General features: G+C 41.0%; 1 protein-coding gene across 1 annotated transcript in view; it reads left to right on the top strand.

Annotated features, from left to right (window-relative positions):
* Positions 1-27,278, top strand: part of LOC139657510 (DNA-binding protein SATB2-like) — a 40,317-nt gene extending 13,039 nt beyond the window's left edge. Inside the window, exons 3-11 of the mRNA XM_071535386.1 lie at positions 4-130; positions 1,104-1,227; positions 4,394-4,496; positions 8,958-9,008; positions 10,864-11,423; positions 12,268-12,480; positions 14,073-14,225; positions 18,755-18,952; positions 25,829-27,278. Coding sequence (XP_071391487.1) covers positions 4-130; positions 1,104-1,227; positions 4,394-4,496; positions 8,958-9,008; positions 10,864-11,423; positions 12,268-12,480; positions 14,073-14,225; positions 18,755-18,952; positions 25,829-26,512 — 2,213 coding nt within the window. The 3' untranslated portion in view covers positions 26,513-27,278. The remainder of the gene's footprint in view (positions 1-3; positions 131-1,103; positions 1,228-4,393; positions 4,497-8,957; positions 9,009-10,863; positions 11,424-12,267; positions 12,481-14,072; positions 14,226-18,754; positions 18,953-25,828) is intronic.
* Positions 27,279-27,957: the final 679 nt, after the last annotated feature.

Below are 27,957 nucleotides of genomic sequence, written 5' to 3' on the forward strand. Positions count from 1 at the left end.
CAGGTATCATTAAGGTGGGCCGTTGGAAGCCCATGCCCATCCACTACCTAACAGACGCTCCAGAGGCCACGGTGGCCGACATGCTGCTAGACGTTTACCACATGGTTACCCTCCGCATCTTACTGCACAGGTCAGCCTTCTGTGTGTGTTTGTATGTGTTGTATAAGGGTTGAGCTGATTTAGGTTTTTGAAGGCTAATACCAATATGTTTGGATTTAAGCTGCCAGTAGTTGATATTTTGTACCGATTTTCAACATCGAAAATTTGACCATTTTCATGCCAAGAAAATCGCCCCCAAAATTTCCCCCCAGAATTGTTTTCTTGTCAGGGTGGAAAAGCCTCTGATACGATACGATACGATACGATACGATATGTTACATTACCGTATGATATGATGAGTTACGATACGATACGATGCGATACGATATGTTACATTACCGTATGATATGATGAGTTACGATGCAATACGATGCGATACGATATGTTACATTACCGTATGATACGATGAGTTACGATACGATACAATACGATACGATACTACACGATGCGATACTATACAGTTCGGTACGATACAATACGATACTATGCGATACTATACGATACGATACGATACTATATGATACAATACTATACAATACAATAATGTACGATACGATACGATACGATACGCTACCATATGGTACAATACGCTACCATATGGTACGATGCGATACAATACGATACGATACGATATGACAATGCAATACGATGCGCTGCGATACGATACCATATGATACGATGCAATACGATGCGATACAATATGATATGATATGATGCGGTACAATATGATACGATACGATATGACAATACAATACAATACGATGCGATACAGTATTAGAAATAGCAGTTAGACCATCATGGGACACTAAAACTCTCCATTGAAACCCAGGATACAACAACTACTATTGTTACTACTACTACTACTAATAACAATATGTTTTACTGGGGACACATGGATGATTTTGGTCTCAGTGATGGCTAAGTTGACCAAAAACTCAGTGCATTCCATGAAATGAATGAGAATGTCATGTTGTGGATTTAAATAAAGCCTTTAAACTGTGCAGCTTTGCCAGGCTGGAGGACTTGCCGTCGGAGCAGTGGAACCACGCCACGGTGAGGAACGCCCTCAAAGAGCTGCTCAGGGAGATGAACCAGAGCACTCTGGCCAAGGAGTGTCCCCTCTCCCAGGTAACTGCTCAGTTTGAATTTAAAGTAATAATCTGTGGCAATTTCACATGAGGAAATGTCCGTTTTGCTATTCTCTATCAGTGATTACAACATCATAGTGATTCCATCTATATCCGTTCCAACCACGTTTTACGTTTCTGGTTTGTTTGGAATAAATAGAAGAACTTCAGTTTCAACTATTGTTTCATGAATTTTGCTGTATGTTAAGATCTTTTACTTATATCTTATTTTATTGTTGATATCTGTTAGTTTTATGCAATGCATTTCATGGCTAAATTCTTTAGATTTTATATTATTGCTATTTTTTACGCTTCTCTTTTGATTTTATTTGTTATCCTTTTTGGGAGGCAATTTGTAAAACTCGTTTAAAAAGGTGCTATTATCATTATTAGTAGTAGCAGTATAGTAGTAGGAGTGGTAGTAGTAGTAGTAGTTGTAGTAGTAGTAGTAGTAGCGGTGGTAGCAGCAGTAGTAGTAGTCGTAGTAGTAGTAGTTGTAGTACTAGTAGTAGTAGTAGCAGTAGTACTATTAACAGACTAAGAAAAGAGCACTTAGCATCAAAGATGGAGACTAAATTAAATCAAGGAACTCATGGATTACCACTTTCTCATAATTCGTGAAGTGATGAAGTTAATAGAAGTTACTAGAAGTTCACAAAAATGTCAGTTAAATCTTAAGTAAATATTGATGCTGTTCCAATTCAGCAATTTTGAAACAGAACTTTACTCACTTTACAACGACTCTACTTCACAATGGTCTTATTCCCGTTTATTAACCGGTGTATCAATCTCTTGATAAATATTGAAAGTACATATGTAGTTGTACATAAAAACCTAAACTATGACCTCCAGTCAGTGATCATCATAAGTCAAACAACAAAAAATAGATTTTCACAATAAAGCATTATTTCATGTTTTCTTGCCCCATAAAAGACCTTGTCCTCTTAACTTACATTACACCGTTTGATGTGTATTATTTTGCTATCATGTATATTATGACTTGATGTCATAAAGATTCATGTCAGTCTAAAAAGGTTTGCAAAGTTGATTCTGCAAATAAAAAGTTGGGTAAACTGTTTTTATCCTTCACTACATCCTCAGTTAGCACTTAATGAAAATGTGCTAATGCATGAGGCAGTGGTTCTCAACGTGGGGTCCGGGGACCACCAGGGGTCCTTGAGGGGGTTCCAGGGCGTCCCCAGCAAATTGATGAATTGTTAAACTTCACCATTATTTAATTTACAAAAAGTTAACACAATTAGAGAATGTAGAAGAATGACTGTTTTGATCATAGTTTCACTGTTATCTCTCTGTTTACAATACAGATAGTCATAGAATTCTGGACAAAATCATATCTGACAATAAAAATATTCTCAGATTTGGGTCCGGGAGACAAAATCTCATCAAATGGGGGTCTGTGGCTCTAATGTGGACTAAATTAGGGTCCTTGATATGAAAAAGGTTGGGAATCACTGGCATAAGGTACTTTACTACACAAACATAATTAATTCTGTTAGTAATTCACGAGCCTATTGTTAAAATAAAGTGTTACCAAAGTTATTTTCTCTTGATTTAACTGTCTTTCTTATACTGACATCCTGGCCTAAAAAGTTTTATTTTTAGTCCTTTGCATTATACCTTTTGCAAGTAGTTAGTACTGAGAAGAGCATCTACAGTACAAGTTTTAATTCCTTGAGTTTTTTCCAGAACTAAATGTTCTGTTTTTCTGGGTTTGATTCACACACACACACACGCACACGCACACACACACGCACTGATAGTTGAGTTGCTTCTGAGTATTTTCTCAAAACATATGTGGTTTCATCATCATTTCACCACACAGTGCACTGTGTAATCTCTCTCCCTCTCTCTCTCTCTCTCTCTCTCACACACACACACACACACATATTGACACCATCCCATGGGAAAGGATACACACACGCACACCTCAATTATCATCTTCATACACACCCTGTAGTCATTAGACTTGAGAGTGTGTCATTTAGACTTCTGATTTATATACAGGACTTAGTCATGATGTAATTAGTGATTAGGGGAAGTATGTGGGTGGTGTGTGTTTGCAGCCTGACTCATATGAGTTTTAATCCTCAAATTTTCCCATGTAATGCTTTCACTATAGTCAGTTATAACTGAGTGACTGGAAAAATCGGATTTAAAGGTGCAGTCACTAAGGTTTTTACTGTCCCATAGTACAAACAGACCATAAACAGGGGTGGTCTTACCATTAGGCAAAGGTAGGCGACTACCTTAGGCCCCAGCAGCCAGAGGGCCCCACAATGTACTAGAATACAACTTAAATAAACATATTTCTCATCAGTTTAAAAGAAACAGACACACTAAAAAGAACCCCTCTTTTTGTTACAATAAAAATGTTTTAATCTTATGTCAGGTTATAGTGGTAATGGGCTATTCCACTTCAACCTCTAGCACAATATTGCCTCTTGACGTTAACCTTATGAAAAGATGCAAAGAACTTAGCAAGTGGTGGAAAAGTGGTGGAAAATAAAAGGTATATAATACATTAGATAAGAAATACAGGATAAGATAAATTAAAAAACAATTAAAGAGATAATACTGTAAAGTGTATAAGAGGAGAGAATAAATTATAATAAAAGGGTGAATGTTGGGATTCAGGGGGCCCCATATTTGCCTTTGCCCAGGGCCCCCAAATCACTAAGTCCGCCCCTGAACATAAAATATCTGGAGGGGCTTGATAGGGCTTGCACTCTCTTTTAGAACAAGTGTTGGGGCTGTACCAGAGACTTGTGTACTAGGAGACAAATTCTATCAGTGTTGTTGCAATTACTGATCACCAGTTGCATCACTACTGCATCACTTCCTGCGTGTCAGAGGATTGTAAAAAGCTTTCATGAACTGGATATAGATTGAATCGCTATGATGTGTGATATCAATCAGTGATAGAGAGCAGCAAATGTATGAAAATGTCACTGATTATTACGTTAACAAGTTGCAATACAATATCATGTTCATTTTTGTGCATGTAACTCATTTTCTATTTTACCAGTATCCATTTTTTACCTCTTATATTTATATATATATTCTTTTTTCAACTGCCCCTCCTTTGTCTGTCTATCTATCTATCTATCTATCTATCTATCTATCTATCTATCTATCTATCTGTTCAGAGTATGATCTCAGCGATAGTGAATAGCTCCTACTATGCCAATGTCTCCACTTCTAAATGCCAAGAGTTTGGGCGCTGGTACAAGAGGTACAAACGCATCAAAGGTAACTCTCACACCACCCTCCAAAGCTGTGACATTAGAGAAAAGGTATGGGTTTGGTTTCGGCAGCAGTAGCTAGATATTTGTGTCCAGAAAGTTGAAGGCTTTGAATCCCTGAAGCAGCCTGGAAAATCTGGGTTTTGGGAAGAGAACAAGAATCGCTCTTCATATTTTAGTAACTGGCTTGGATGAAACTGGCTGGGGAGGTCTGAAAGTGAATCAGTAACGCTTGAAACCTTGGAATATGGGAACAGACCTAATGGCTTCCACTAGATGGCATTATATTGTTACAGGTTCAACACCGTTAATGGATAAGTTTGGCAATTTTGGACCTATATATAATTTGTCTCTAACATACCTGTAGTACTTGGACCCACATAAAATATTGGCTTCAGAGTCAGCTGTCGGTTGAAACAGCGAGCTCCATTGCCTCTTGCTGCTAACAATGAGTCTAAATGGGATTTGTCAAAATGTCTCCAAAAAAGCCAGTCTGTGAAAACAATATGGTGACCAACATTTCCAATACCAAACTCTGTTTACAATCTGACCTGACCATCTAAAACTAGATCACTCCGCCAGCAATCTCGGAACCCATCGTCTATCGGTCTGACAGCGATTAGACAACGATGCGCCGGTCATTGTTTACAGTCCGATTAGCAACTTGATACGTGAGAATGGAGTTGGAGTTGAGTACAATACACAAATATCGATACTTTTTTTTTGGTGTTTTAGGTCCAGACGACATTTCGGCTAATCTCTATAAACAGATATCTGCATATGAGACGTCGTCTCTCAACTCCAACTCCATTCTCGTGTCTCAAGTTGCTAATCGGACTGTAAACAATGACCGGCGCATGGAAGAGGAAGTCTTGGCCCGGATGCCCGCTGGCTACACCGGAAACCCCGAAATATTGGCCGTCGCCCCCAGGGTCTAATCGACATTAGACCGATAGACGATGGGTTCAGAGATTGCTCCGCCAGCAACACACTTTCACCCCACAGCAGTCGTGGCAGAGAAAAATACTTCTGTGATTCCCTGATTAGTCAAAATATGCATAATGGGCGGAATTGTGTCATGTTTCCTCTCCCCTGTGGAGCCTACAAACAGGTTTTTTGGAGATATTTTGACAAACCATGTTTGGACTTTTGTTTTTGTTAGCAGCGAGATATGAGGCGCCAAACCGGACAAAAGCCGAGCGAAAATTGCGAGAGGAAACGAATGTACGCGAGAGATGTTGAAGGACTGTTAAGGTGCGCGAGAGAGAACGAGTTCCGGGCGAGAGAGGTTGAAGGACCGTTTAGTTCTTGTGAAGGGTGGAACAGCTGAACCTTAGCCATGAAGTGCCTCTGTTTACTCATGCTTCTATTTCACATGATACAATGCAATGATTTGCAGCAGTATTTCATTGAAATTAAAACCTGTGTGCTGTTTGCTGAAGAGAGTGTGCAAACACGCAATTAAAATTATCTTTAGCACTTATGATAACTCAACTTTATTATTTTATTCGAAGATTGATACATTTTTCATAACTAGATGAGGCTGTCAACCTGCTGGCAAAGAGGGAAGTAGGGAACTCTTATTTTGAAGGTGGCACAGCAGAAAAATAATTGACAGAGCGCAGTAACCAATGAGCAGCAAACCTGCCCACAGGTGGAATAGTAATGGTACTAGTAACTAGTAATAGTAACTTGTCCTTTCTCGTACAGTATAACCCAGTCTCTCACGCAGTAACTCATACAGTATAACCCAGTCTCTCACGCAGTAACTCATACAGTATAACCCAGTCTCTCATGCAGTAACTCATACAGTATAACCCAGTCTCTCACGCAGTAACTCGTACAGTATATCCCAGTCTCTCATGCAGTAACTCGTACAGTATAACCCAGTCTCTCTCATGCAGTAACTCGTACAGTATAACCCAGTCTCTCACGCAGTAACTCATACAGTATAACCCAGTCTCTCACGCAGTAACTCGTACAGTATAACCCAGTCTCTCACGCAGTAACTCATACAGTATAACCCAGTCTCTCTCGCCCAGTAACTCGGTCTCTCTCGCGCAGTAACTCGGTCTCTCTCGCACATGTATCACCGTTTTCTCTCGCAATTTTCGCTCGACTTTTGTCCGGAGAGGCAACGGAGCTCACTGTTCCAAGTACTACAGGTATGTAAGAGAAAAATTATATATAGGTCCAAAATTGCTAAACCTTTCCTTTAACAGTTGGGAACAGACATTGTGGATTGAAGGCTTAATTTGTCTTCCTCCAACTGTAAACCCGTCTGGATGGAGGAAAAAGACTGAAAGACTCATCAGACCACATTACATTTTCCATCTCTCAGGTACTCCTTACACCAGGTTATGACTCTTTGACACAAGTGGTTTCTGAATGGCATAAACACCAGCTTAGGCAAGCTCAATACAGTTTATGTTGAGACTGTCACAGAGGTGCTGGTTCAGTTCTGTGGTGATTTCAGAGTCTGTAGTTTTGTGGAGTCAAAACTCTATCAGTCTGTGTCAGTGAACTTTCTCTTGCCCCCACTGTTGGCAAATGTTGTCACAATTTTCCATGTTGTTCCTCTTGCCATATTAAATAATTATTCCGTTTTTGTGACTGATGGTCCTGCAATTCAAGCATCAACTATTTGGCTTCTTTTGACCTCTGTTATTTGCCTCATGCTGCTTTGAGAACTCACACAAAAGTGGTGATTGACAGAGCTGTTTTAAAACTGACACTCGGTGCTAATTGGAATTCAACGTAAGATGACTCACCTGTGTTGCTGCCTTTGTAATTGTGATTTAGTTACTTCAAATGTAGTCCTTTTTAATGAAGTTTTTCCATTATTTTGTCCACCCCCTGTATGTGTACAAGCACATATGTCAACCTGCATTTGTCTAATCTGACCTCAGCATGCCAGTAGCAAGACGTCTGTCAGTGACAGTTCCCAGTAGGAAGGAACTGCGACGCATGGTTCACATTAATGTCACCCTTAATACAGATGACAAAACTAAACGCTCTTAACCCCTAATGGAAAGCAGCCCCCTCCCCCCCAAAAAAAACAAAAAAAACCCAGAGCTCTACTTACACGGAGCCCCCAACACACACACACACACACATACACGCACACACGCTAGGTAAAAGCCCGTTTTCCTGCCAAACCTCACCCAAACTTTTATTCCCCTAATAACCCAAAACGTGACTCCAAACCCAAACAGTAGAACCGTAATAAGAAGCAGATCCACATCGAGAAGAGAGGAGAGGAGTTTAAAGTCGAGCAGAATAGAAAAGAATAGGTTAGAATACAGTGTAAGAGAGCAAGTGGAGGTAGAGAACAGAAAAGAGTGGAAAGGAGAGAACATTTGGCATTTAGCCGGCAACAAGTTACAGCAAGAAAGGGTAGAGGTTCAAGGACACATCGATGTTGATGGTCACATTGGCTTTTCCAGGAATCAAACCCGAGACTTTCTGGTTACGAGACAGTCCCTTTAACCGGCCAATGTGACCACTAGTCCCTCTCCATGAAGCCCACAACATCAGTTCTTTCCAATGTCTACCAGACAAACAGCCAGTGGTGGAAAGTAACTAAGTACATTTACTCAAGTACTGTACCATTTGATGCTACTTTATACTTCCACTCCACTACATTTCAGAGGGAAATACTGTACTTTCTACTCCACTACATTTATTTGACAGCTTTAGTTACTTTTCAGATGGAGATTTGACACAATGGATAATATAACAATTTTTTTTTTTTTACAAATCCGTTCGCACGGATTTACACATTGAGTTTTTTTTTCTACCATGTGACCCCAGAGGGGCTCCGTATTAATGGGAGAGGAAAGAAGAAAAAACAAAGTTCTGATACACAAATCTGTTTTCAGTTTTTGGACTTTTTCTCTAATCTTTGATTTTTGCTGAAGTATTGGATCATTTGAACATTTATGGAAATAAAGCCATGTGAGGTTTAGAGGGAAAAATCACTATTTGGTGGAGCTGTTAACAACTCATAGACATCTGAAATGTGACCCGACTACACACTGCTTTTTGTAAGACGTCAAAAGCCAAAAAGTTTGGAAACCACTGGTTTCATCTTTAACAATGTGTTGTATTTTAAAAGCTTGTTATATTATCCATTGTGTCAAATCTCCAGCTGAAAATAACTAAAGCTGTCAAATAAATGTAGTGGAGTAGAAAGTACAATATTTCCCTCTGAAATGTAGTGGAGTGGAAGTATCAAAAAGTAGCATCAAATGGAAATACTCAAGTAAAGTACAAGTATCTCAAAATTGTACTTAAGTACAGTACTTGAGTAAATGTACTTAGTTACTTTCCTCCACTGATATTTAAATGGATAGATGGGAGGAGGGATGAAGTGGGAGTTTATGTACAGTACATATGGTGGATGGATGGAGGAATAACTAGATATACAGACAGATTGACTTACTGTGATATCTTGCCCTCTATCCAGGTGAATACCTTGAGAAGATGTGGTCAGCGCGGGATAAATCAGATATTAAAGGTGAGTTAATTGCCGGCCATATTTGAAGCCCACAACTCTTGGGCAACAGTGGCAGTTATCAACTTATCATTCAACAGAATTGAATAGAGATGTTTAATGTCTGTGCTGTTTTTGACAGGGAACTGATAATTTTGCCACTGATAAATTGGATCAAAGAAAAGATGCAAATTTCAAGATAATGTCAGCTTGGTAGGTAGATAACATTGTAACTGATCTGCTAGCCATCACTGTCTTGTTGTAAAGAAATCTGATTTTGACACCACCAACATATCAACTAGAAGCCAGCATTAGTAGCAGCTAGTAGTTTCATGTTAACATTAACATTAGCAGCTTTGCTTTTTAGCCTGCTGGTAATAATAATAATAATAATAATAAACTTTTTTTGTATAGCACCTTTCATACAAGAAATGCAGCTCAAAGTGCTTTACAACATAAAAAAAAAATAAAATAAAATAAGATAAAGATGAGAATAGAATACATAGAATGCATCTTCACATGAAAATAGACATAGAATGAGCATAAAAACAGGGATAAAATGCCATAATTCATGTAAAATAAAACGGAGAATAAAACCCACTTGATAATAATAGTAAAAATAAGATAAAAGTGAGGAATGCATAACATAAGATGGAAAATAAAACCAACTGAATAATAATAATAAAACTAAAGTTAAAAAATCGGGTACATAGAGTGCATAAAATCAAGTAAAATACCGACCATTTTCCAACGTATACCATACTTTCTTAGATTTTTGATTGTTTACCCGATTTCCCTACTTTTTTTTTTTGTTTAATCATTTGTTCAGGTGATAACATACCTTAACATTCTCTGCTGCTCTTGCTAATATTCGTATCTGGGTTTAGAAGTCATGGATGAATTCATTTAGTTCATAAAAGAGAGGTGAGAATATAAATTGTGCATTCACGTGCCAACAGATATATTGGACAAATTTCTTATTTCGTAGTTAGTCTGGCTAGCTAGGATAAAGACAGCCAACTCCACATCATCCTTTTCATGATGTCCATGTGTACTTATTGTTTGTCTTCTGGGTTTGATTTTCTGACAAAATAGCACACAAATGCAATGCTGTTTGGCAGCCGACTTGGAAGTCCCAGCTTCCCAGCTTCTCACCGGCACATGAACGCACCAGAAGACATACATTCATCTAAATTACCACACAACGTTAAAGTAACTTTGACAAAAAAAACGGCGGGTAGCATGGTCACAGTGATCGATTACCAATCTCAAGCAAGTTTCAAGTCAAAATGAATGGAAACTAATGGCTGCCTGGAAAGTAGGAAAAGCGCATTCAGACTACTAAAAAAGTATGGTATGCTTTGCAAGATGGTCGGTAGTAATGTGAAGTATGTGTGCAGTGTAGTAAATGGGCTAAAACATGCAAAATTTCGTCCTTTAAGGCAGTGGTTCTCAACTTGGGGTCCGGGGACCACCAGGGGTCCTTGAGGGCGTTCCAGGGGGTCCCCAGCAAATTGATCAATTGTTAAGCTTCATTACAAGATCAATTATAGAATGTAGAAGAAGCACTATTTTGATCATAGTTTCACTGTTATCTCTCCACCTACAATACAGATAGTCATGGAATTCTTGACAAAATCATATCTAACAATAAAAATGTTCTCAGATTTGGGTCCAGGAGGCAAAATTTCATCAAATGGGCGTCCGTGGCCCTAATGTGGACAAAATGAGGGGTCCTTGATATGAAAAAGGTTGAGAATCACTGCTTTAAGGTCATGGTTAGGGGTTGGGGAATGAATGTAGTCAATGAAACATCCTTTCAAGTATAGTAATACAAACCTGTGTGTGTGTGTGTGTGTGTGTTTGTGTGTTCACACAGTGGAGAGGGATTTAGACCTGAGTGTCCTTGGCCAGCGTCCTCCCTCTCTCTTACCCTCCCCCGCCCATTTGGGCACCCTGGGCTGTCCGGGACCTCTGCCCATCAAGAGTGGCCTCGGGGACCCCCAGACCCCCGCCCAGCCTCACCCTCTGCCCCACCCCGCCGGACAGCACCACCCCAGCCCCCCGCTGCGCGCCCAGGCCCCGCCGCCCGCCCCTCCCGCCTCCCTGCCCCCGCTCCTGGGCCACGGCGGGCTCATCTCCCCCCAGCTCTCCCCGCAGCTGGTGCGGCAGCAGCTAGCCATGGCCCACCTCATCAACCAGCAGCTGGCCGTCAGCCGCCTGCTGGCCCACCAGCATCCTCAAGGAGTCAACCAGCAGTTCCTCAACCACCCGCCCATCTCCCGGGTCTGCAAGGCCCCCGGCGGCGCCATGGAGCCCAGCCTCAACCCCTCGGCCACCGAGGTTTCCTTCGACATCTACCAGCAAGTCAGGGACGAGCTGAAGAGGGCTAGCATTTCCCAGGCCGTGTTCGCCCGAGTGGCTTTTAACCGCACCCAGGTAATATAATAGAAGAAGGCACTAGCCGAAACCATCTGTGCACGATTTCCCTTCTGCTTTTATAAAAAATAAAACAAAAATGAATATCATGAGAACATAAAAGGTCTTGGAAAACGTATGCAAACCACTTTCTTGACTGAAGACGTTTGATTGGTTCTTAAAGGAATAGTTCACCCAAAAATGAAAATTCTGTCATCATCTACTCACCCTCATGCCAAATGAAACACAGGTGAAATTTGTTAGCACAACTTGGTAGCAGCCTTCTCCAAAACAACTGAAGTCAATGGGGACCTGTTCTTTAGAGTTCCCAAACAAAAACAGCCAAACAATCACACTGTGAATAGAAAGGGTGAGTAGATGATGGCAGAATTTTCATTTTTGGGTGAACTATTCCTTTAAACACCAAACAAAGCAAAGGTGAGCGCAGTGATTTCTCCTATAGACTTAATAATTGAATGCCTCATGATGTAATGATGATTACAATATCAAGTTTTATTACATTTTCTACTCATTTTGAGGGACATTCTATTCCATTTTCCAAAATTATTACATTATGTGGCCATTATTACATGAATACCCTTTATGAAGAAACCGGATCTTTCTCAAAACAGGAAAAAGGTTCAGGACAGCAACATGTTCCCTTCAATCCTTTATTGGCTGACGCGTTTCAAAGCAAACTTCTTCACCAGACCATAATGCATGAATGAAAAACAGTGCACATAAAACCACACTCAACCAGCAATTAAAGGTGTCTGTGGTTTTCCTGTTTTCAAATTTAATTTGATGTGTGTGAGTAACTATCTGTCTATGTGTGTGTGTGTGTGTGCGCGCGCTTTGGCTGTAGGGCCTGCTGTCAGAGATCCTTCGTAAGGAGGAAGATCCTCGCTCGGCCTCCCAGTCCCTGTTGGTCAACCTGAAGGCCATGCAGAACTTCCTCAACCTACCGGAGGGTGAGCGAGATCGCATCTATCAGGAGGAGAGGGAGAGGACCGCCAACCCCAACCACAACCACTCCAACAACCATATCTCCAACTCCCCTGTGCAGAGACACACACAGGTACACATACACACATAAACACACTTTCTTCAGTTAAAGGTCCCATATTCTACACTTTCCAGTGTTTTATTTGAGGTCCATTAAAAGCTGTTTATGTGGTGTCATGTATAGGGCTGAACGATTTTTAAAAAATATCTAATTGCGATTATTTTGACTGATATTGCAAATGCGATATGATTTGCAATATTAGAGGGAATGATAATTTTGATAATCATTATTCTCATTTTCATTGAAAAACGTATTAAAATGATTATGGTGTGATTTTTGCGGGGATCTGTACCAAACAAAGATGTTTTCTTAAGTCTGTAGAATATGATGTGTAGGCGAGGACATCTCTGCAGCACCACAATATTTCATTTAAAATGGTATTTTGACACATTTCGCCTTTAACAAATATTGCGCCTCCTGCGATTTGAAAATTGCAGTAGGCCATATTGCGATTTCAATAAAATTTTGATTAATTGTTCAGCCGTAGTCATGTACCAAAAACACTCTCAATCCATTTTGACACGTCCATTTTCCAGCATCTCTCTGAGCCTTACCAAGAACAGGCTGTTTCTGTCGCTGTGCCTTTAAGGCTCATTAATATTAACAACCCCTCTGTTCTGATTGGCTAACCGTTTCAAGAGTGAAACGTGACACACCACAGAGCCGGCAGCTGCAGATAGCGCGAGGCAGGGAAAACTCTCCGGTAATAAACAATGACAACCGCTCAACTGCTTTGAAAAAACGCTGTTATACATACAAATATGATAATGAGCGAAGTGTTTTGATGCTTTCACAATGTTTAGAGAGCACATCCAACTCCTTTATAATCAAAGAGGCAAGGGAAATCCTGTTTTACACGACCTTTAAAGTAAAGGCTAGATCACATTAGATGATTTTTATGTTGATTCTAAGCCCAGCTGGACCATCTGGGCTAGTTATCATGAGTTGGGGCTAGTCGGGTAAGTCTTTAATAAGAAATGTATCACTCACAGTAAGGACGCAGTAACGTCCAATAAATAAAGCTAAGGAAACAGGTATTACAGTAAATAACTTGATTGTTTACTAGTAATTACTCATTTGTTACTCATCTGTTTACTAGTAAAGTCCTTCCTGGTTTGTCTATAAGGAAACAGAAAGTACTGAATAATTTAGGTTAGATTAGTGTTAATTTAGTAACATTTTTCAGATACATTTACTGGTAATTAAAGGAGCATTAAGTAATCTATGAATTTAATCGACCTCTATAGGCCACTAGTTGGAATTACAACATCAACAGGTCTCTGGCACAGCTCATGGTGACCTGTAATGGACAAAAATGATAAAGTCACAAAAGAGAGGAGTAAGCTAGCTAATTAAAGCAGCGATCCAACAGAAACGCAAAGTGAAGGGTACTAACTGCAGGTTAACGATAATTAATTTAGGACAATGACACTGAAATTAGTGAAGTTATGGTATATTTGCAGTTCGCTGCCAATGAAACTGTGGTGTAGTGGTGTCTAGAATGGATTTAAGGAGATTTTTGCATTATTATTTTATATTTTGCTGCTGCAACATTAAAGGAACCTTAAATTTTCCTCTCGTCTTACCTCTCCTGTCCCCTGCAGACCAAGTCCAGCCTGGTTGCTGTAGAGCTGCCGTTGAAGGTGGAGTCATTGGTGAACATCACCTCCGGGATCTATGAGGAGATCCAACAGGAGATGAAGAGGGCCAAGGTCTCGCAGGCTCTGTTCGCCAAGGTGGCCGCCAACAAAAGCCAGGTCAGTCCCAACACAACACTGAACAGCGTAAAGGGTAATACCACCCACAACAACAGCAAAAGAAATGACATTTACATTACATTTTACGCAATCTTGGAACCCATCGTCTATCGGTCTGACAACGATTAGACTCCTCTTCCAAGACTTCCAGGGCCAAGACTTCTTCTTCCGTGCGCCGGTCATTGTTTACAGTCCAATTAGCAACTTGAGACGCGAGAATGGAGTTGGAGTTGAGAGACGACATCTCATATGCAGATAACTCTTTATAGAGATTAGCTGAAATGTCGTCTGGACCTAAAATACCTACAGAAAGTATCACTTTAATCCGGTCGTAGACGTTGTCTCTCAACTCCGACTCCATTCTCGCGTCTCAAGTTGCTAATCGGACTGTAAACAATGACTGGCGCATGGAAGAGGAAGTCTTGGCCCGGATGTCCGCTGGCTACACCGGAAACCCCGAAATATTGACCGTCGCCCCCAGAGTCTAATCACGTCAGACCGATAGACGATGGGTTCCAAGATTGCATTTTACGTGGTTACCTGAAAGTATTATCCAGTGATGTAAAGGTGGGTAAAGAATGACCTCCAGTCAGTGATCATCTTTGGAACATTTCATCCTTTCTTAAACTGTTCTTTACAGCCCCATAAAGGTTCTATGTAGAACCATTTGAGCCATTTGATTGAACCGTTTGAGGGCGCTTTCACACCTGATAGTCCGCTTCCTTGGATCGCACCTGATGCGAGAATGATACATTGTTTCGTTCTTCAGTCGGTCGGGTTCGCTTTCACAAAGCCAAAAATCAAACAGTCCAGAGCTTGTAAACAAAGCCATGTGGTTGAAAATGCTGTTTGATTATTGGTCAGTTAGGGGGTAAAAATACAACAAAACCCTTGCAACTTCTGCCTATACTATATCGTACATCATGGCGCAATATCAGGTTCTGTTCATGTCGGTCTCAATCTCGGAACCCATCGTCTATTGGTCTGACAACGATTAGACTCTGGGGGCTACGGCCAATATTTCGGGGTTTCTGGTGTAAGCCAGCGGACATCCGAGCCAAGACTTCCTCTTTCGTGCGCCGGTCATTGTTTACAGTCCGATTAGCAACTTGAGACGTGAGAATGGAGTTGGAGTTGGAGACGACGTCTCATATGTAGATATCTGTTTATAGAGATTAGCCGAAATGTCGTCTGGACCTAAAACACCTACAAAAAGTACCGATGTTTGTGTATTGTGTGGAGAAACGTTCAACTCTCGCGTCTCAAGTTGCGCTGGCTACACCAGAAATCCTGAAATATTGGCTGTCGCCCCCAGAGTCTAGACCGATAGACGATGGGTTCCGAGATTGTGTCAGTCTTGATTTGGAGGCAGATCAGCATACTCTAGAGGATTGCGCATATGAACACCTGTCCAAGAATGCGGGTATAAAAATAATGTCATAATACAAGCATTTGGAGGAAGACGCTCTGCAGTCATGCAAAAAGTGCATCCAAAAAGTTGTTCCATGCAAACGCCAGTTTCACCAGTCACCAAAACAGGATATTAATATGTTGTTTTTAACCAATAAAATGCACAATAAACTTCACTTGGAAGCGGCCTGAGACCAGCTCTTCGAGGCGGACCAGGGAGCTTGTTTGGTTGTTTGGTCCGCACCAGGGTTCGATTAGGGTGTTCACACCACCCCAAACGATCTGAACCAAGGGGGTAAACGCTCCGGGGTTCGACTCAAACGGACTAAACAAGGTTGGTGTGAAAGCACCCTGATAGTGCTATAGAGAACCTTTCTTAAAGGATTCTTTACAGCACCATAAAGGGTATTACTATGGTACAAGAGAACCATTTTTCTGGTACTATTGTATCACATATCCCTTATTTCAAGGACTGAAGATCATGTTGCTGTAATGTTGTCACATTGGCATGCTGAATTAAGTTTTTGAAATACTTGTACACACATGTACATTTAGTTGTACACTCGTACACTGGGCATACTTACACAGGCAAACACACACTCACACACACATGATGAGGGTGTAATGGGGAGGGGTGGTACTGTGTGTGGGTGTGTGGGCATGTGTGTGGTATCTGATTGCCTGTGATGGCATACCATCATGTCTCCGGTGATGGTATTGGCATGAGAGAGAGAGAGAGGGAGAGAGAGAGAGAGAGAGAGAGAGAGAGAGAGAGAGAGAGGTGATTAGGGGTTTCAGTCCCAATCAAAACCAGTAGCACTACAGCAGTAGTATTGGTACAGAGAACAGACTGAAAAAGATGGATTGAAAGAAGGATGGAGGGAGGGATAGAAGGAGGGAGGAAGGAAGAAAAGATAGAGACAATGATGGAGGGATGAAAAGATGGAGGGATGATCACATTATTACCATTGATTTCTAGGCTGAGGCTGTGCATAAACAACAGCTGGTGGCAGATCTTTGGTCAGCCTAGCGGAGATAATCCAATCTTCTCTCTCCCTCTCTCACATACACACACACACACACACACACACACACACACACCCACACACATACACACACGTATTGTTCTCAGACTTTGCCACTTTTTTCTCTTCACTCCTTTTTTTTCTTCTCTACAAGAACAATCTCTTTGGAATAGCTTCTATTCTGTTCTATTCTAATAAATAATATTTTTATTTTACATGTTGAACTAATCGAATCGGGGTGGCAGCAGCATAAAATTATCTGAGAAGAATTTGGCTTGTGACTGAAAATTCAATTTGGTATGCCAAGGCCTAAAAGTGAGTTTCAAACTGAAGGACCAAGCTGATCACAACTGACCAAGTAATAACACCTTGTCTATCAGCAGGTTTAGTAGTTTTCGTGGTAAATTATGTTAGATGCAGGGACTTTGCTTAGTTTATCTTAGCTTAGCTTAAGGTGTTGTTTAGTTGGTACAAGTCTCTTTTTTCTATCTTTCTCGCTGATGTTTAGGACGTACAAGTAGGTACAGTAGTTGGTATGTTGGAGTCTTTCTGCTAATGTTTTGGAAGGTACAAGTCTTTGTGCTGATGTTTTGGAAGGTACAAGTCTTTCTGTCTTTCTGCTGATGTTTTGGAAGGTACAAGTCTTTGTGCTGATGTTTTGGAAGGTACAAGTCTTTCTGCTGATGTTTTGGAAGGTACAAGTCTTTCTGTCTTTCTGCTGATGTTTTGGAAGGTACAAGTCTTTCTGCTGATGTTTTGGAAGGTACAAGTCTTTCTGTCTTTCTGCTGATGTTTTGGAAGGTACAAGTCTTTCTGTCTTTCTGCTGATGTTTTGGAAGGTACAAGACTTTCTGCTGATGTTTTGGAAGGTACAAATTTTTTCTGTCTTTCTGCTGATGTTTTTGGAAGGTACAAGTCTTTCTGTCTTTCTGCTGATGTTTTGGAAGGTACAAGTCTTTCTGCTGATGTTTTGGAAGGTACAAATTTTTCTGTCTTTCTGCTGATGTTTTGGAAGATACGAGTCTCTTTCTGTCTTTCTGCTGAAGTTTAGTACAAGTCTCTTTCTGTCTTTCTGCTGAAATTAAGTCGGTACAAGTCTCTTTTTTTGTCTTTCTGCTGAAGTTTAGTAGGTACAAGTCTCTTTTTCTGTTTCTGCTCATGTTTTGTTTTGGAAGGTACAAATCTTTCTGCTGATGTTTTGGAAGGTACAAGTCTTTCTGCTAATGTTTTGGAAGGTACAAGTCTTTCTGTCTTTCTGCTGATGTTTTGGAAGGTACAAGACTTTCTGCTGATGTTTTGGAAGGTACGAGTCTCTTTCTGTCTTTCTGCTGAAATTAAGTCGGTACAAGTCTCTTTTTTGCCTTTCTGCTGAAGTTTAGTAGGTACAAGTCTCTTTTTCTGTCTTTCTGCTCATGTTTTGGAAGGTACAAATCTTTCTGCTGATGTTTTGGAAGGTACAAGTCTTTCTGCTGATGTTTTGGAAGGTACAAATTTTTCTGTCTTTCTGCTGATGTTTTGGAAGGTACGAGTCTCTTTCTGTCTTTCTGCTGAAGTTTAGTACAAGTCTCTTTCTGTCTTTCTGCTGAAATTAAGTCGGTACAAGTCTCTTTTTTGCCTTTCTGCTGAAGTTTAGTAGGTACAAGTCTCTTTTTCTGTCTTTCTGCTGATGTTTTGGAAGGTACAAGTCTTTCTGCTGATGTTTTGGAAGGTACAAGTCTTTCTGCTGATGTTTTGGAAGGTACAAGTCTTTCTGCTGATGTTTTCGAAGGTACAAATTTTTCTGTCTTTCTGCTGATGTTTTGGAAGGTACAAGTCTCTTGCTGTCTTTCTGCTGAAGTTTAGTACAAGTCTCTTTCTGTCTTTCTGCTGAAATTAAGTCGGTACAAGTCTCTTTTTTTGTCTTTCTGCTGAAGTTTAGTAGGTAGAAGTCTCTTTTTCTGTCTTTCTGCTGATGTTTTGGAAGGTGCGGGTCTCTTTCTATGTTGCTTCTGAATTTGTAGTAGGCACAAGTCTCTCCTCCCAGTAGTAGTTAGTATGTTGTAGTCTCTCTGCTGATCGTTTTCTGTCTTTCTGCCGCTATTTGATCTCTCCCAGGGTTGGCTGTGTGAGCTGCTGAGGTGGAAGGAGAGCCCCAGCCCTGAGAACCGGACCCTGTGGGAGAACCTGTGCACCATCAGGAGGTTCCTGGCGTTACCGCAGGCCGATCGAGACCTGGTCTATGAAGAGGAGTCCAGACAGCAGCACAGCGAGAGGCTCCACACTGTCCTCCACCTTCCAGACCAACAGATCCAGGTAGAAACAGGCAGCCAGGCACAAGACCATGCAAGTTAGGAGTTGAGCGATATGGGTTTTTGAAGGCCGATACCGATGATAGAAACTTCATATTTACACCACAGGTTCCCCATATGGAGTAGATGATCTGATCAGATTTTGGAGTAGCTTGCTGAATAAATTTGCATATTAATGAGGAAAAACGGATTTTCTTGAAACTAGGCTACGATAACCCTTTAATGCTTTTAGATACAGAGTTACATATTAATAAGACCCATGTGTTATGTGAAGACAAGTATGTTGACATGGAGATAAATCTCAAGATCTACAGCTCAAGTGTCTCTTGTTTTCATGTGATGTTCAGATGGTTCTTTAGCCAGAGAGCAAGGGTGGAAACAGGACTAAAATATCCTCCTCAAGTAGAGGTACTGTTGCTTTCCTGAAATTTAAACTAGAAGTAAAATTACCGGTACAAAAATTTTCAAAATCAGAGAGAGGGAGAGAGAGAGAGAGAAAGAGAGAGAGAGAGAGATTGATTTAAGAGTCAAGATTTAAAGAATAAAAGAAAGAGGAAATACTGAAAACTCTCTCTCTCTCTTTCTTTCTGTCTCATTTATGGCGGTTTGCCCTCGCCCCTTTGGATGTTCTGCCGCCGATCAACACTCATCTCCAGTGTCACCACACATGTTAACCAGCTGCAGCATTACAGCTCACCCATTCACAAACGCATGCACATACTGTACACATACACATGCACAGACATGTTATTTATGACAACTGATGCAAGTGGGGGACAACAGCGCCCATACAACTTTGACAATAATTTGAAATAACATTTTAATAACACAATATTCTCAGATGCTACTGTCAGCTCCCTACTGTGAACTGCGTGACTCTTTCTGATACCATGGCAATGACAAGAGTATGGAACTGCCATAAACCAGACTTGCCTTGAATGTCCTAATCTTACCGTTTTGTCAAGCAGTGGATGATGCTGCATACAAGCATCGGTACGTGGAAAAAAAACGTTTTTCTGTGACAACAGTGTCCTTAGGAACACTTTTGAACGCTCTGTATTACAATTCATCGGTGTTCCTAAATATGAAATATAAATGATAATATGTATGTCAAAACTTTAGATACAGACCACTCCCCATTCAAAGAGATAGGAGTCTTGTCGTGATAGTCACAACCTTGCTGCCCAGAGGTAGTAACCCAGATGCCGCCCGAGTGAACCAACTTCTCTTAAAGGGACTTTGTTTAGCCACCCCAAGAGTATGGAATAGGTTAATTTCTGTGCTGCTTTGACTGGATAATCAATTCATCATTGATAAATCTGCTGTTATTAGTTAGCTAGCTAACCATAGTATTGCTAATCGGACTGTAAACGATGACCAGTGCACGGAAAAGGAAGTCTTGGCCCGGATGTCCGCTGGCTACACCGGAAACCCCCAAATATTGGCCGTCGCTCCCAGAGTCTAATTGTCGTCAGACCGATATACGATGGGTTCCGAGGTTGCTTTTACTTAGAACATTACTTAGTGGACCTATATCCACACCATAACAATATTTTCAGGTATCGCTCTTTTTCTAGCCTGGTTGTTATATATTTAGAAACATTATCAACTACTAGCCAATTCTCTAATGGACCTCCATGATGGAGCCAGACGTGGTTGATAGATTTATAATGTAACTGCAAAACCTCACCACAGTATGTTCAGACAGCAGGCAAATCCAGTTTGTTTTCAAATCTGATCTTGAAGGCCCACATTGTGTCCACATTGTTATTTGCAAGTGACCAGTTCAGTTTGGTGTGTTCAGACAGTATTCATAATATTGTGGTACCACACGGCCATCTTAGTGGGATAATAACAGGTGATTGTAATATGAACAGGTGATTTTAATCAAATGACGACCACCACCAATGAACTGTGTATATGGTAAAGCACCATATTGATAGGAAATGCATGTGACATCATGGGAATACTATGAATAATCATTTACTGTCATTACAACATTGGTTGTCAAATTTGTCATCAATCATTCAAATCTGATCTGAAAAGATAGGATTCTGTGTGTGTTTTTGCTGTTCAGACAATATCCAACTCATATCAGATATGCCAAAAAAAACCCTGCCTATCTGAACATAGCAGATAAAACCAACACAGATACGTTTTGGTCATGCTGTGGTCTTTATCAGCAGGGGTGGTCTTACCATTAGGCAAAGGTAGGCGACTACCTTGGGCCCCGGCAGCCAGAGGGCCCCACAGAAGACATGAATAGAACAAATGTAAACTTATTTTTAATCAATTTAAAATAAATGTACCTATTGAAAAACACCTGTCATGGTCCCCCCCCCCCCCCTACTCATTCAGGCTACAGTGGGCCACTGCTAATTTTACTTGCGACTGCATCAGTAGAGAGAAGTAAAAAAAATAAATAATAATACGGTAATAATCAGCAAAGCTACCCATGTAGAGCGGAAAAACAAAAAAAAAAGTCCTTGCATGCATACTTTGCTCAGCCCAACTTGAAGGTAATGTATAGAAAGGATACATTAAAAAGGGAAAGGGTTGGGATTCAGGGGGCCCCATGCTTGCCATTGCCTTGGGCCCCCAAATCACTAAGTCAGCCCCTGTTTATCAGGGAGTAGCACCCAGAGTTCTTGCTCAGTTCTTTATGCAGTTTGGTTTGTTGGCCACAGCATGGCCAAAACACATTGCACTTGGTTTTAATATGTTCTTCATTTAACAATGAATTGTGTGAGAGTATATTCATGTAGCACTCAGCATTTGTGGAGCATATCATCACCTTGGGGGAGGGTTACTCAGACACAAACAAACTGACACACCCCCATACACCCCCACCCGTTATACTCACTTACTCACAGCAGTGGTCCTGGCATTACATGTGTATTAGAGGTGAAGCCAAGCAGAAAGCTGATTGATGAGGGTTACATATTAAAGTCTCCCAGACCTACTTGCACACTGACACACACACGCACACACACACACGCATGTAAATGCACACACGCAAGCAGGCATGTGCAAAAACACAAACACACACACTTTGACCCACATCTATTCTTGTGTTTGTGTTTGAATCTGAGCGTGCCTCTGTGTGTTTATGTGTGTCTCGGCACTTACATGTGTGTGTGAATGCCTTCATCTCCCCCCATCAGAAGTGTGTGTACCCCACAGGGACGTTGCCATTGGAAGGTGGATGAAAAATTATAATAATAAGAGGCACTTGAGTTGCCTAATGTCCTGCCACAATCACTATGATATATTAAACATAACCAGTTATGCTAATGATGTCATTAATTAAGCTAATTAATGTATTAATTAGCAAATATTTCTATGTCAACACACTTGTCTTTACATAACGCGTTTGGTGTTAATATTAATCTGTATCTTAAGTTATAATAGTTTCAAGAAAATCAACAAGACCATACTGTATACCTCAAGTCACACCCAGTAATAAAACTCTCACAAAATTCATATAATTTCCTATTATTCTGCTCCTTACAGATGACTTGCACTCTAATGTAGTGGTTCTCAAAGTGGGGTCCAGGGACCTCCAGGGGTTCTTGAGGGGGGTTCCAGGGTGTCGCCTGGCAAAACAGTTTAATTTTGCAATAATTTAATTCACCAGAATGTATCTCAATTAGAGAATGACTATTGTAATAATAGGTTTCACTCTCAACACTATTATCTCGTCATGTACAGATGAGACAGTTCTACAATTCAATACTAAATGCACAACAACTGAAATCTTCCCATGTGGGACCCTGGGACATGAAAACATTTGAGAAGCCTTGATATAGTACACAGTGATTACTGTTAGCCAGTGATGTAGTGGTAAATAAAAAGGAAGATAAATTATGATCATCATGAGGCAAACAACCACCGATATAAACAAAAAACAATTCCATTTTCAGAAAAGCATTGTTTATGCCTTTTTTCCCTTTATTTTGCACCAATTTGATACTACTTACTATGATGTGTGCTATGAATTTAGGTCATAAAGATTTATGAGTTTAGCTGGGTTTACCACCCACTACATCCATGCTTTTGGCTAAATTTCACACTTTCACAATAGTAATGTGATTGACTTCATAGATTCCACATTCCACTGGGTATTAGCTTGAATTTCTTATATTACAGCTTGCTATTGTATGAAACCTTACTGTATTCAATATTTTCTCTATAAAAACTGTTAATTAAGTGCTAGTTAATGCTTATTAAGCATTAACTAACCCTTAACTAATATACCCTTATTGTAAAGTGTTACCAATAATTTATAAAAATGTAGTTTAATTACATCGCAATTGACCAAGTATTACATTCTTTCGCAAATGTAGTGCAAATTGGACCCTATGCAAAAGATACTCATCAAAGTAGTGTACATGTGTAAGAATGAACATTTTTTTAAAATTAGCATCCAATTCCATTTTTTATAATGTATGGCTAGGTGTGTTTTACAGTCTCAAAACACTTGCTTATTTATTGGGTAACACTTTACAATAAGGGTCACTAAGTTAAAGGTTAGTAACCCTTAATTAACAGTTAACTAATGTGTCTGGTAATCATTTACTAATGGTGTTTATGTTAACTAAGGTATTAATTTATACATTATTTAATAGTCATCTTTATAAACTATTAAATAATGTATAAATTAATACCTTAGTTCACATGAACACCATAAGTAAATTACACATTAGTTAACTGTTAATTAAGGGTTAGTTAATGCTTATTAAGCATTAACTAACCCTTAACTTAGTGACCCTTATTGTAAAGTGTTACCATTTATTGAATCAATCACTTGGCTGGAAATACCTTTTTGTAGAAATAGATTCATGTGATGAAACAGGTCTGTCGTTGCTTTCAATAGATAGATTCAGCGTCTCTCTCTTTCTGTCTCATCCCACCACCTGCTTCTCAGACCGGCCCTCCTCCCCGTCATGTTGGGTCCCATAAGTCATTGAAAATAGAAGTGGTAAATGACTATCCCACACATTTCCTGCTAAACACTCCTTCATCCCACCCCTCCCCCCCACCCCCCCGAACCGAAATACTCGGCAGTCTGGCCTAACCTCAATATTATTCAAAACATACCCTGTAATTATTGAAGCAGGAAAAAAAAAGGAATTACCATTATCTTTATTTAGGGCCTTTCATTTTGATGGACCACAGATTTATAGCGCTGGATTCCTGTGTTTGGGCGTGCTAGCCACCCCGCCCTGTTAATAAGCGCTAGTCGTCTGGTTGTTTGTGTGATGAGCTCGGGACTTTGGCATGTGTGATGGTGGGTGATGGGATCTGGTCAATCAGACGTCCGCTTGTACTACATTTTCCTAAATGACTCTGCCGAAGGGGGCACTAAAACGGAAAGTGAATGGATCTGTGTCACCCATCATTGTGGTTGTGGGGAGTTTGAGGTCTATATGAATGACTATTGTAATCACATGGCATATGGTCTATTCACATAGATTGTGGCTTATATGCCATTGTGGTGGACACTTACATCCAAAGCGCCTTACCAAACCATGACTGCATGGGTGGCCTCAGAGGGAACTGAACCTCTAGCATTGGAAGTGTTAGTGCCTTGCTCTACCTCTTCAGCTACACAAGAACACATATAAAATTACTGGACTCAGAATTCCAAATGCAATTTTGTGTGTATTAAAGGAATAGTTCACCCAAAAATGAAAATTCGGTCATCATCTACTCACCCTCATGCCAAATGAAACACAGGTGAAATTTGTTAGTCCATATAACACACAGGGAGGTTGCCAGCACAACTTGGTAGCAGCCTTCTCCAAAACAACTGAAGTCAATGGGGACCTGTTCTTTAGAGTTCCAAAACAAAAACAGACAAACAATCACACTGTGAATAGAAATTGCACTAAATGATGGTGTAAATATACTGTAGGTCTTTTTGGAACTCTGAAGAACTGGTCCCCACTGACTTCAGTTGTTTTGGAGAAGGCTGCTATGGAGTTGTGCTGGCAACCTCCCTGTGTGTTATATGGACAAACTTCACCTGTGTTTCAACTGGCATGAGGGTGAGTAGATGATGACAGAATTTTCATTTTTGGGTGAACTATTCCTTTAAAGGTGCACTGTACTGTAACATTTTACAATCAGTAAATCATTACCACATTAATTTTGAGACATTATTATAATTACTGTAAACAAATGAGAACATAACCAGCCTCTACCGGCCTCTACACTGCATTTTACATTGTGTGACACCGGGTCGGATTGGAGGGAAATCTGCTGAAGAGGACGGTGTTATTCCAGCGCAAACAGATATAAAGCTTTCAGAGTTTCTTGCCAATGGTACATGGAGGAAGGAGTGAACGTCCGATGGAAAAATAACTCTAACTAAGCATTTTTATCCTCTTCAGGGATGGGGAGGGGGGGTGGGAAGCAGCAAGGTTTATAGGAAATGTGGTAAATTTGGAGAAACACTAGCACTAACAGTACCACTGGCAGGAGATAGAGGTGACCAATCATCTCCACCATGGTCTCATTTATTTACTATGGAAGCCCATTTCCGCCAGTGTGATGGGAAAAAAACGGTCCTGTAAGTCATTATAATAAGAAACTTTCTCAAAATAATGACTTAGTCTCTCAAAATAATGAGATACTGAGAATGAGAATAATGAGAATTATTTTGAGATACTAAGTCATTATTTTGAGAAAGTTTCTCATTATAATGACTTACAGGATCTTTTTTTTTTCATCACACTGGCAGAAATGGGCTTCCATAATTTACAGTATTACACCCCGGTATTACAATTCATTTGACAATGATATATCGATGATACATGTAGCACCTTTAAACCAGCAAGAATGGAATTTATTGATGATTTGTTGATTTTCTCAACAGACACTCCACAGACAGCCCCTGCCACCATTGAAGGACCCATCACCAATACATGAGGAACCACAGCCTGCCCCCTTACCCGGCTCGCGATGCTCAGAGGACGGGCTTCAGCTTGGGGTTAGCCCCGGCCCTGGAGCTGGGGCTGGAGCTGGAGGTGGAGCTGGAGGTGGAGGTGGAGGTGGAGGACCCAAGAAGGCCCGTTCGCGGACACGAATATCCCTGGAGGCGCTGGGCATCCTGCAGAGCTTCATCGGCGACGTGGGCCTCTACCCCGACCAGGAGGCCATCCACACCCTGTCGGCCCAGCTGGATCTGCCCAAGCACACCATCGTCAAGTTCTTCCAGAACCAGCGCTACCACGTGAAACACCACAGCCAGGCCAGGGAGCCCGTCCCCGGGGAAGACGACAGGGAGAGCCTGGGTCCCAGCGAGGGAGGCGTGGGCTCGGTGGAGAGCCGAGGCGAGGAGGGGCTCTCCGGGTCCGAGGAGTCCAGCGAGGACGGGAGAGGACTGGGGGAGGCGTTCAGAACAGAAGTAGACGGAGGAGAAGGAGGGGAAGGGGGAGAGGTGGAGATGGAGGTGGAGAAGGAGGAAGGGGATGATGGGAAAGCCTCAGCCCCAGGAACTTCCTCACTGTCCCCCTACAGCAGTCTGGACAGTCCCAACTCTGCAGAGCAGCAGAGATAACAGAGAAGAGGAACAAGATGGAGAAAATAATTAGACAGACGCAAAGGACCACATTGTGAAACTGTCACAGAGACAATCTTTGCATCACTCTATTGTGAACGAACATATACACAAACACACACACATATCATCATCATCATCATTGTCATCTTAACAGAACTGATTATCAGAGCTGGTTTATAGTTGAGGAGCTATGGAGTAAGTCCAGCAACCAAAGGAACTAAGGAGCAAAATGATAATGTTGCTAGGGTTCGACCAATATTGAAGGCCGACACCGATATCAATATTTTTGGATTGAAGCTGCCAGTAGCCAATATTTTGTGCAATTATTCTAAGTCTTTAAACTTGATCATTTTCGTGCCAAAAAATCCCTTATATGAAAAAGTATTCAGTATTCAGTCAAGATTCTATTCTTGTCAGGGCGGAAAAGCCTCTGAAACAGCATTTAGGCCATCATGGGACACTAAAATTCTCCATTGAAACCCAGACCAATTCAATTATTTTAGGGTTAGCAGCTCTTTACGGTATGCTGGACCCACCACGCTCATTTAAAGGCAGGGGAAAATCTGAGATACATTACTGGTTTTAAATGAGGAATTAATAAAATGATTTAAATGAAAGGCCAATACCAGTCCCATATATAATCACACCAACATGTCGGACCAATCCTAGTCGGAGCTTACTTGTTATGGGTGATGAAGCGCAGCTGGAATAGGGACCAAGTATAAAGGGTAGGGGTGTCACGATTTTGATTCTAAATCGAAAATCGATCGGAATGAGCGTTCGATTTCGACCTTCGAAATCACAAGCAGGTTTGCGATTCTCCCAGTATTTTTTTGTTTTTGTTTTTTTGCCGTTTGTTTGTTTGTCTGTTAGCAGGATTACGGAAAAACTACTGTCCCGATTTTCATGAAACTTTGTGGAAGGGTGTAGCATGGGCCATGGAAGAACCCATTAAATTTTGGAGCGGATCCGGATCCGACTCACGAACAAGCAATAATAGCACAAACCTTGGCGGAGGTCTGCGCTCTCCGAGTGCCCTTCTAGTTTAAATTATCTTTCTAACTGGAGGGAGAGTGTGTAGTGTCGGAGCAATGGCCGTTTGTTTTCGGGATAACGGGCTGTCGGACAAATGGGCTTTCGGTCCAATGGGACATTTTTCGGACTATTGGGGCTTCGGAATAACGGGGCCGTCGGAACAATGGCATGGCACCCACTAACAATGGCATAGCCGTCAGTGCTGAAAAAAAAAATGTTTAAATGGAAAATCGAATCGAATCGTGACCTTAAAATCGAAAGTCAAATCGAATCGTGGATCTGGAGAATCGTGACACCCCTAATAAAGGGACATCCAGTGCTGACAACAGAGTACCTCACAAGAAGGGCGTTCACTTTTGGACGATAGCAGCATACAGGGCAATAACACTAGGGCTGGGTATCGTTTA

Source organism: Centroberyx affinis, unplaced genomic scaffold, assembly GCF_046629955.1.
Source record: "Centroberyx affinis isolate AG114_WGS23_722 - 3 ecotype Tasmania unplaced genomic scaffold, CSIRO-AGI_Caff_v1 ptg002696l_1, whole genome shotgun sequence".
Classification (NCBI taxonomy): Eukaryota; Metazoa; Chordata; class Actinopteri; order Beryciformes; family Berycidae; genus Centroberyx; species Centroberyx affinis.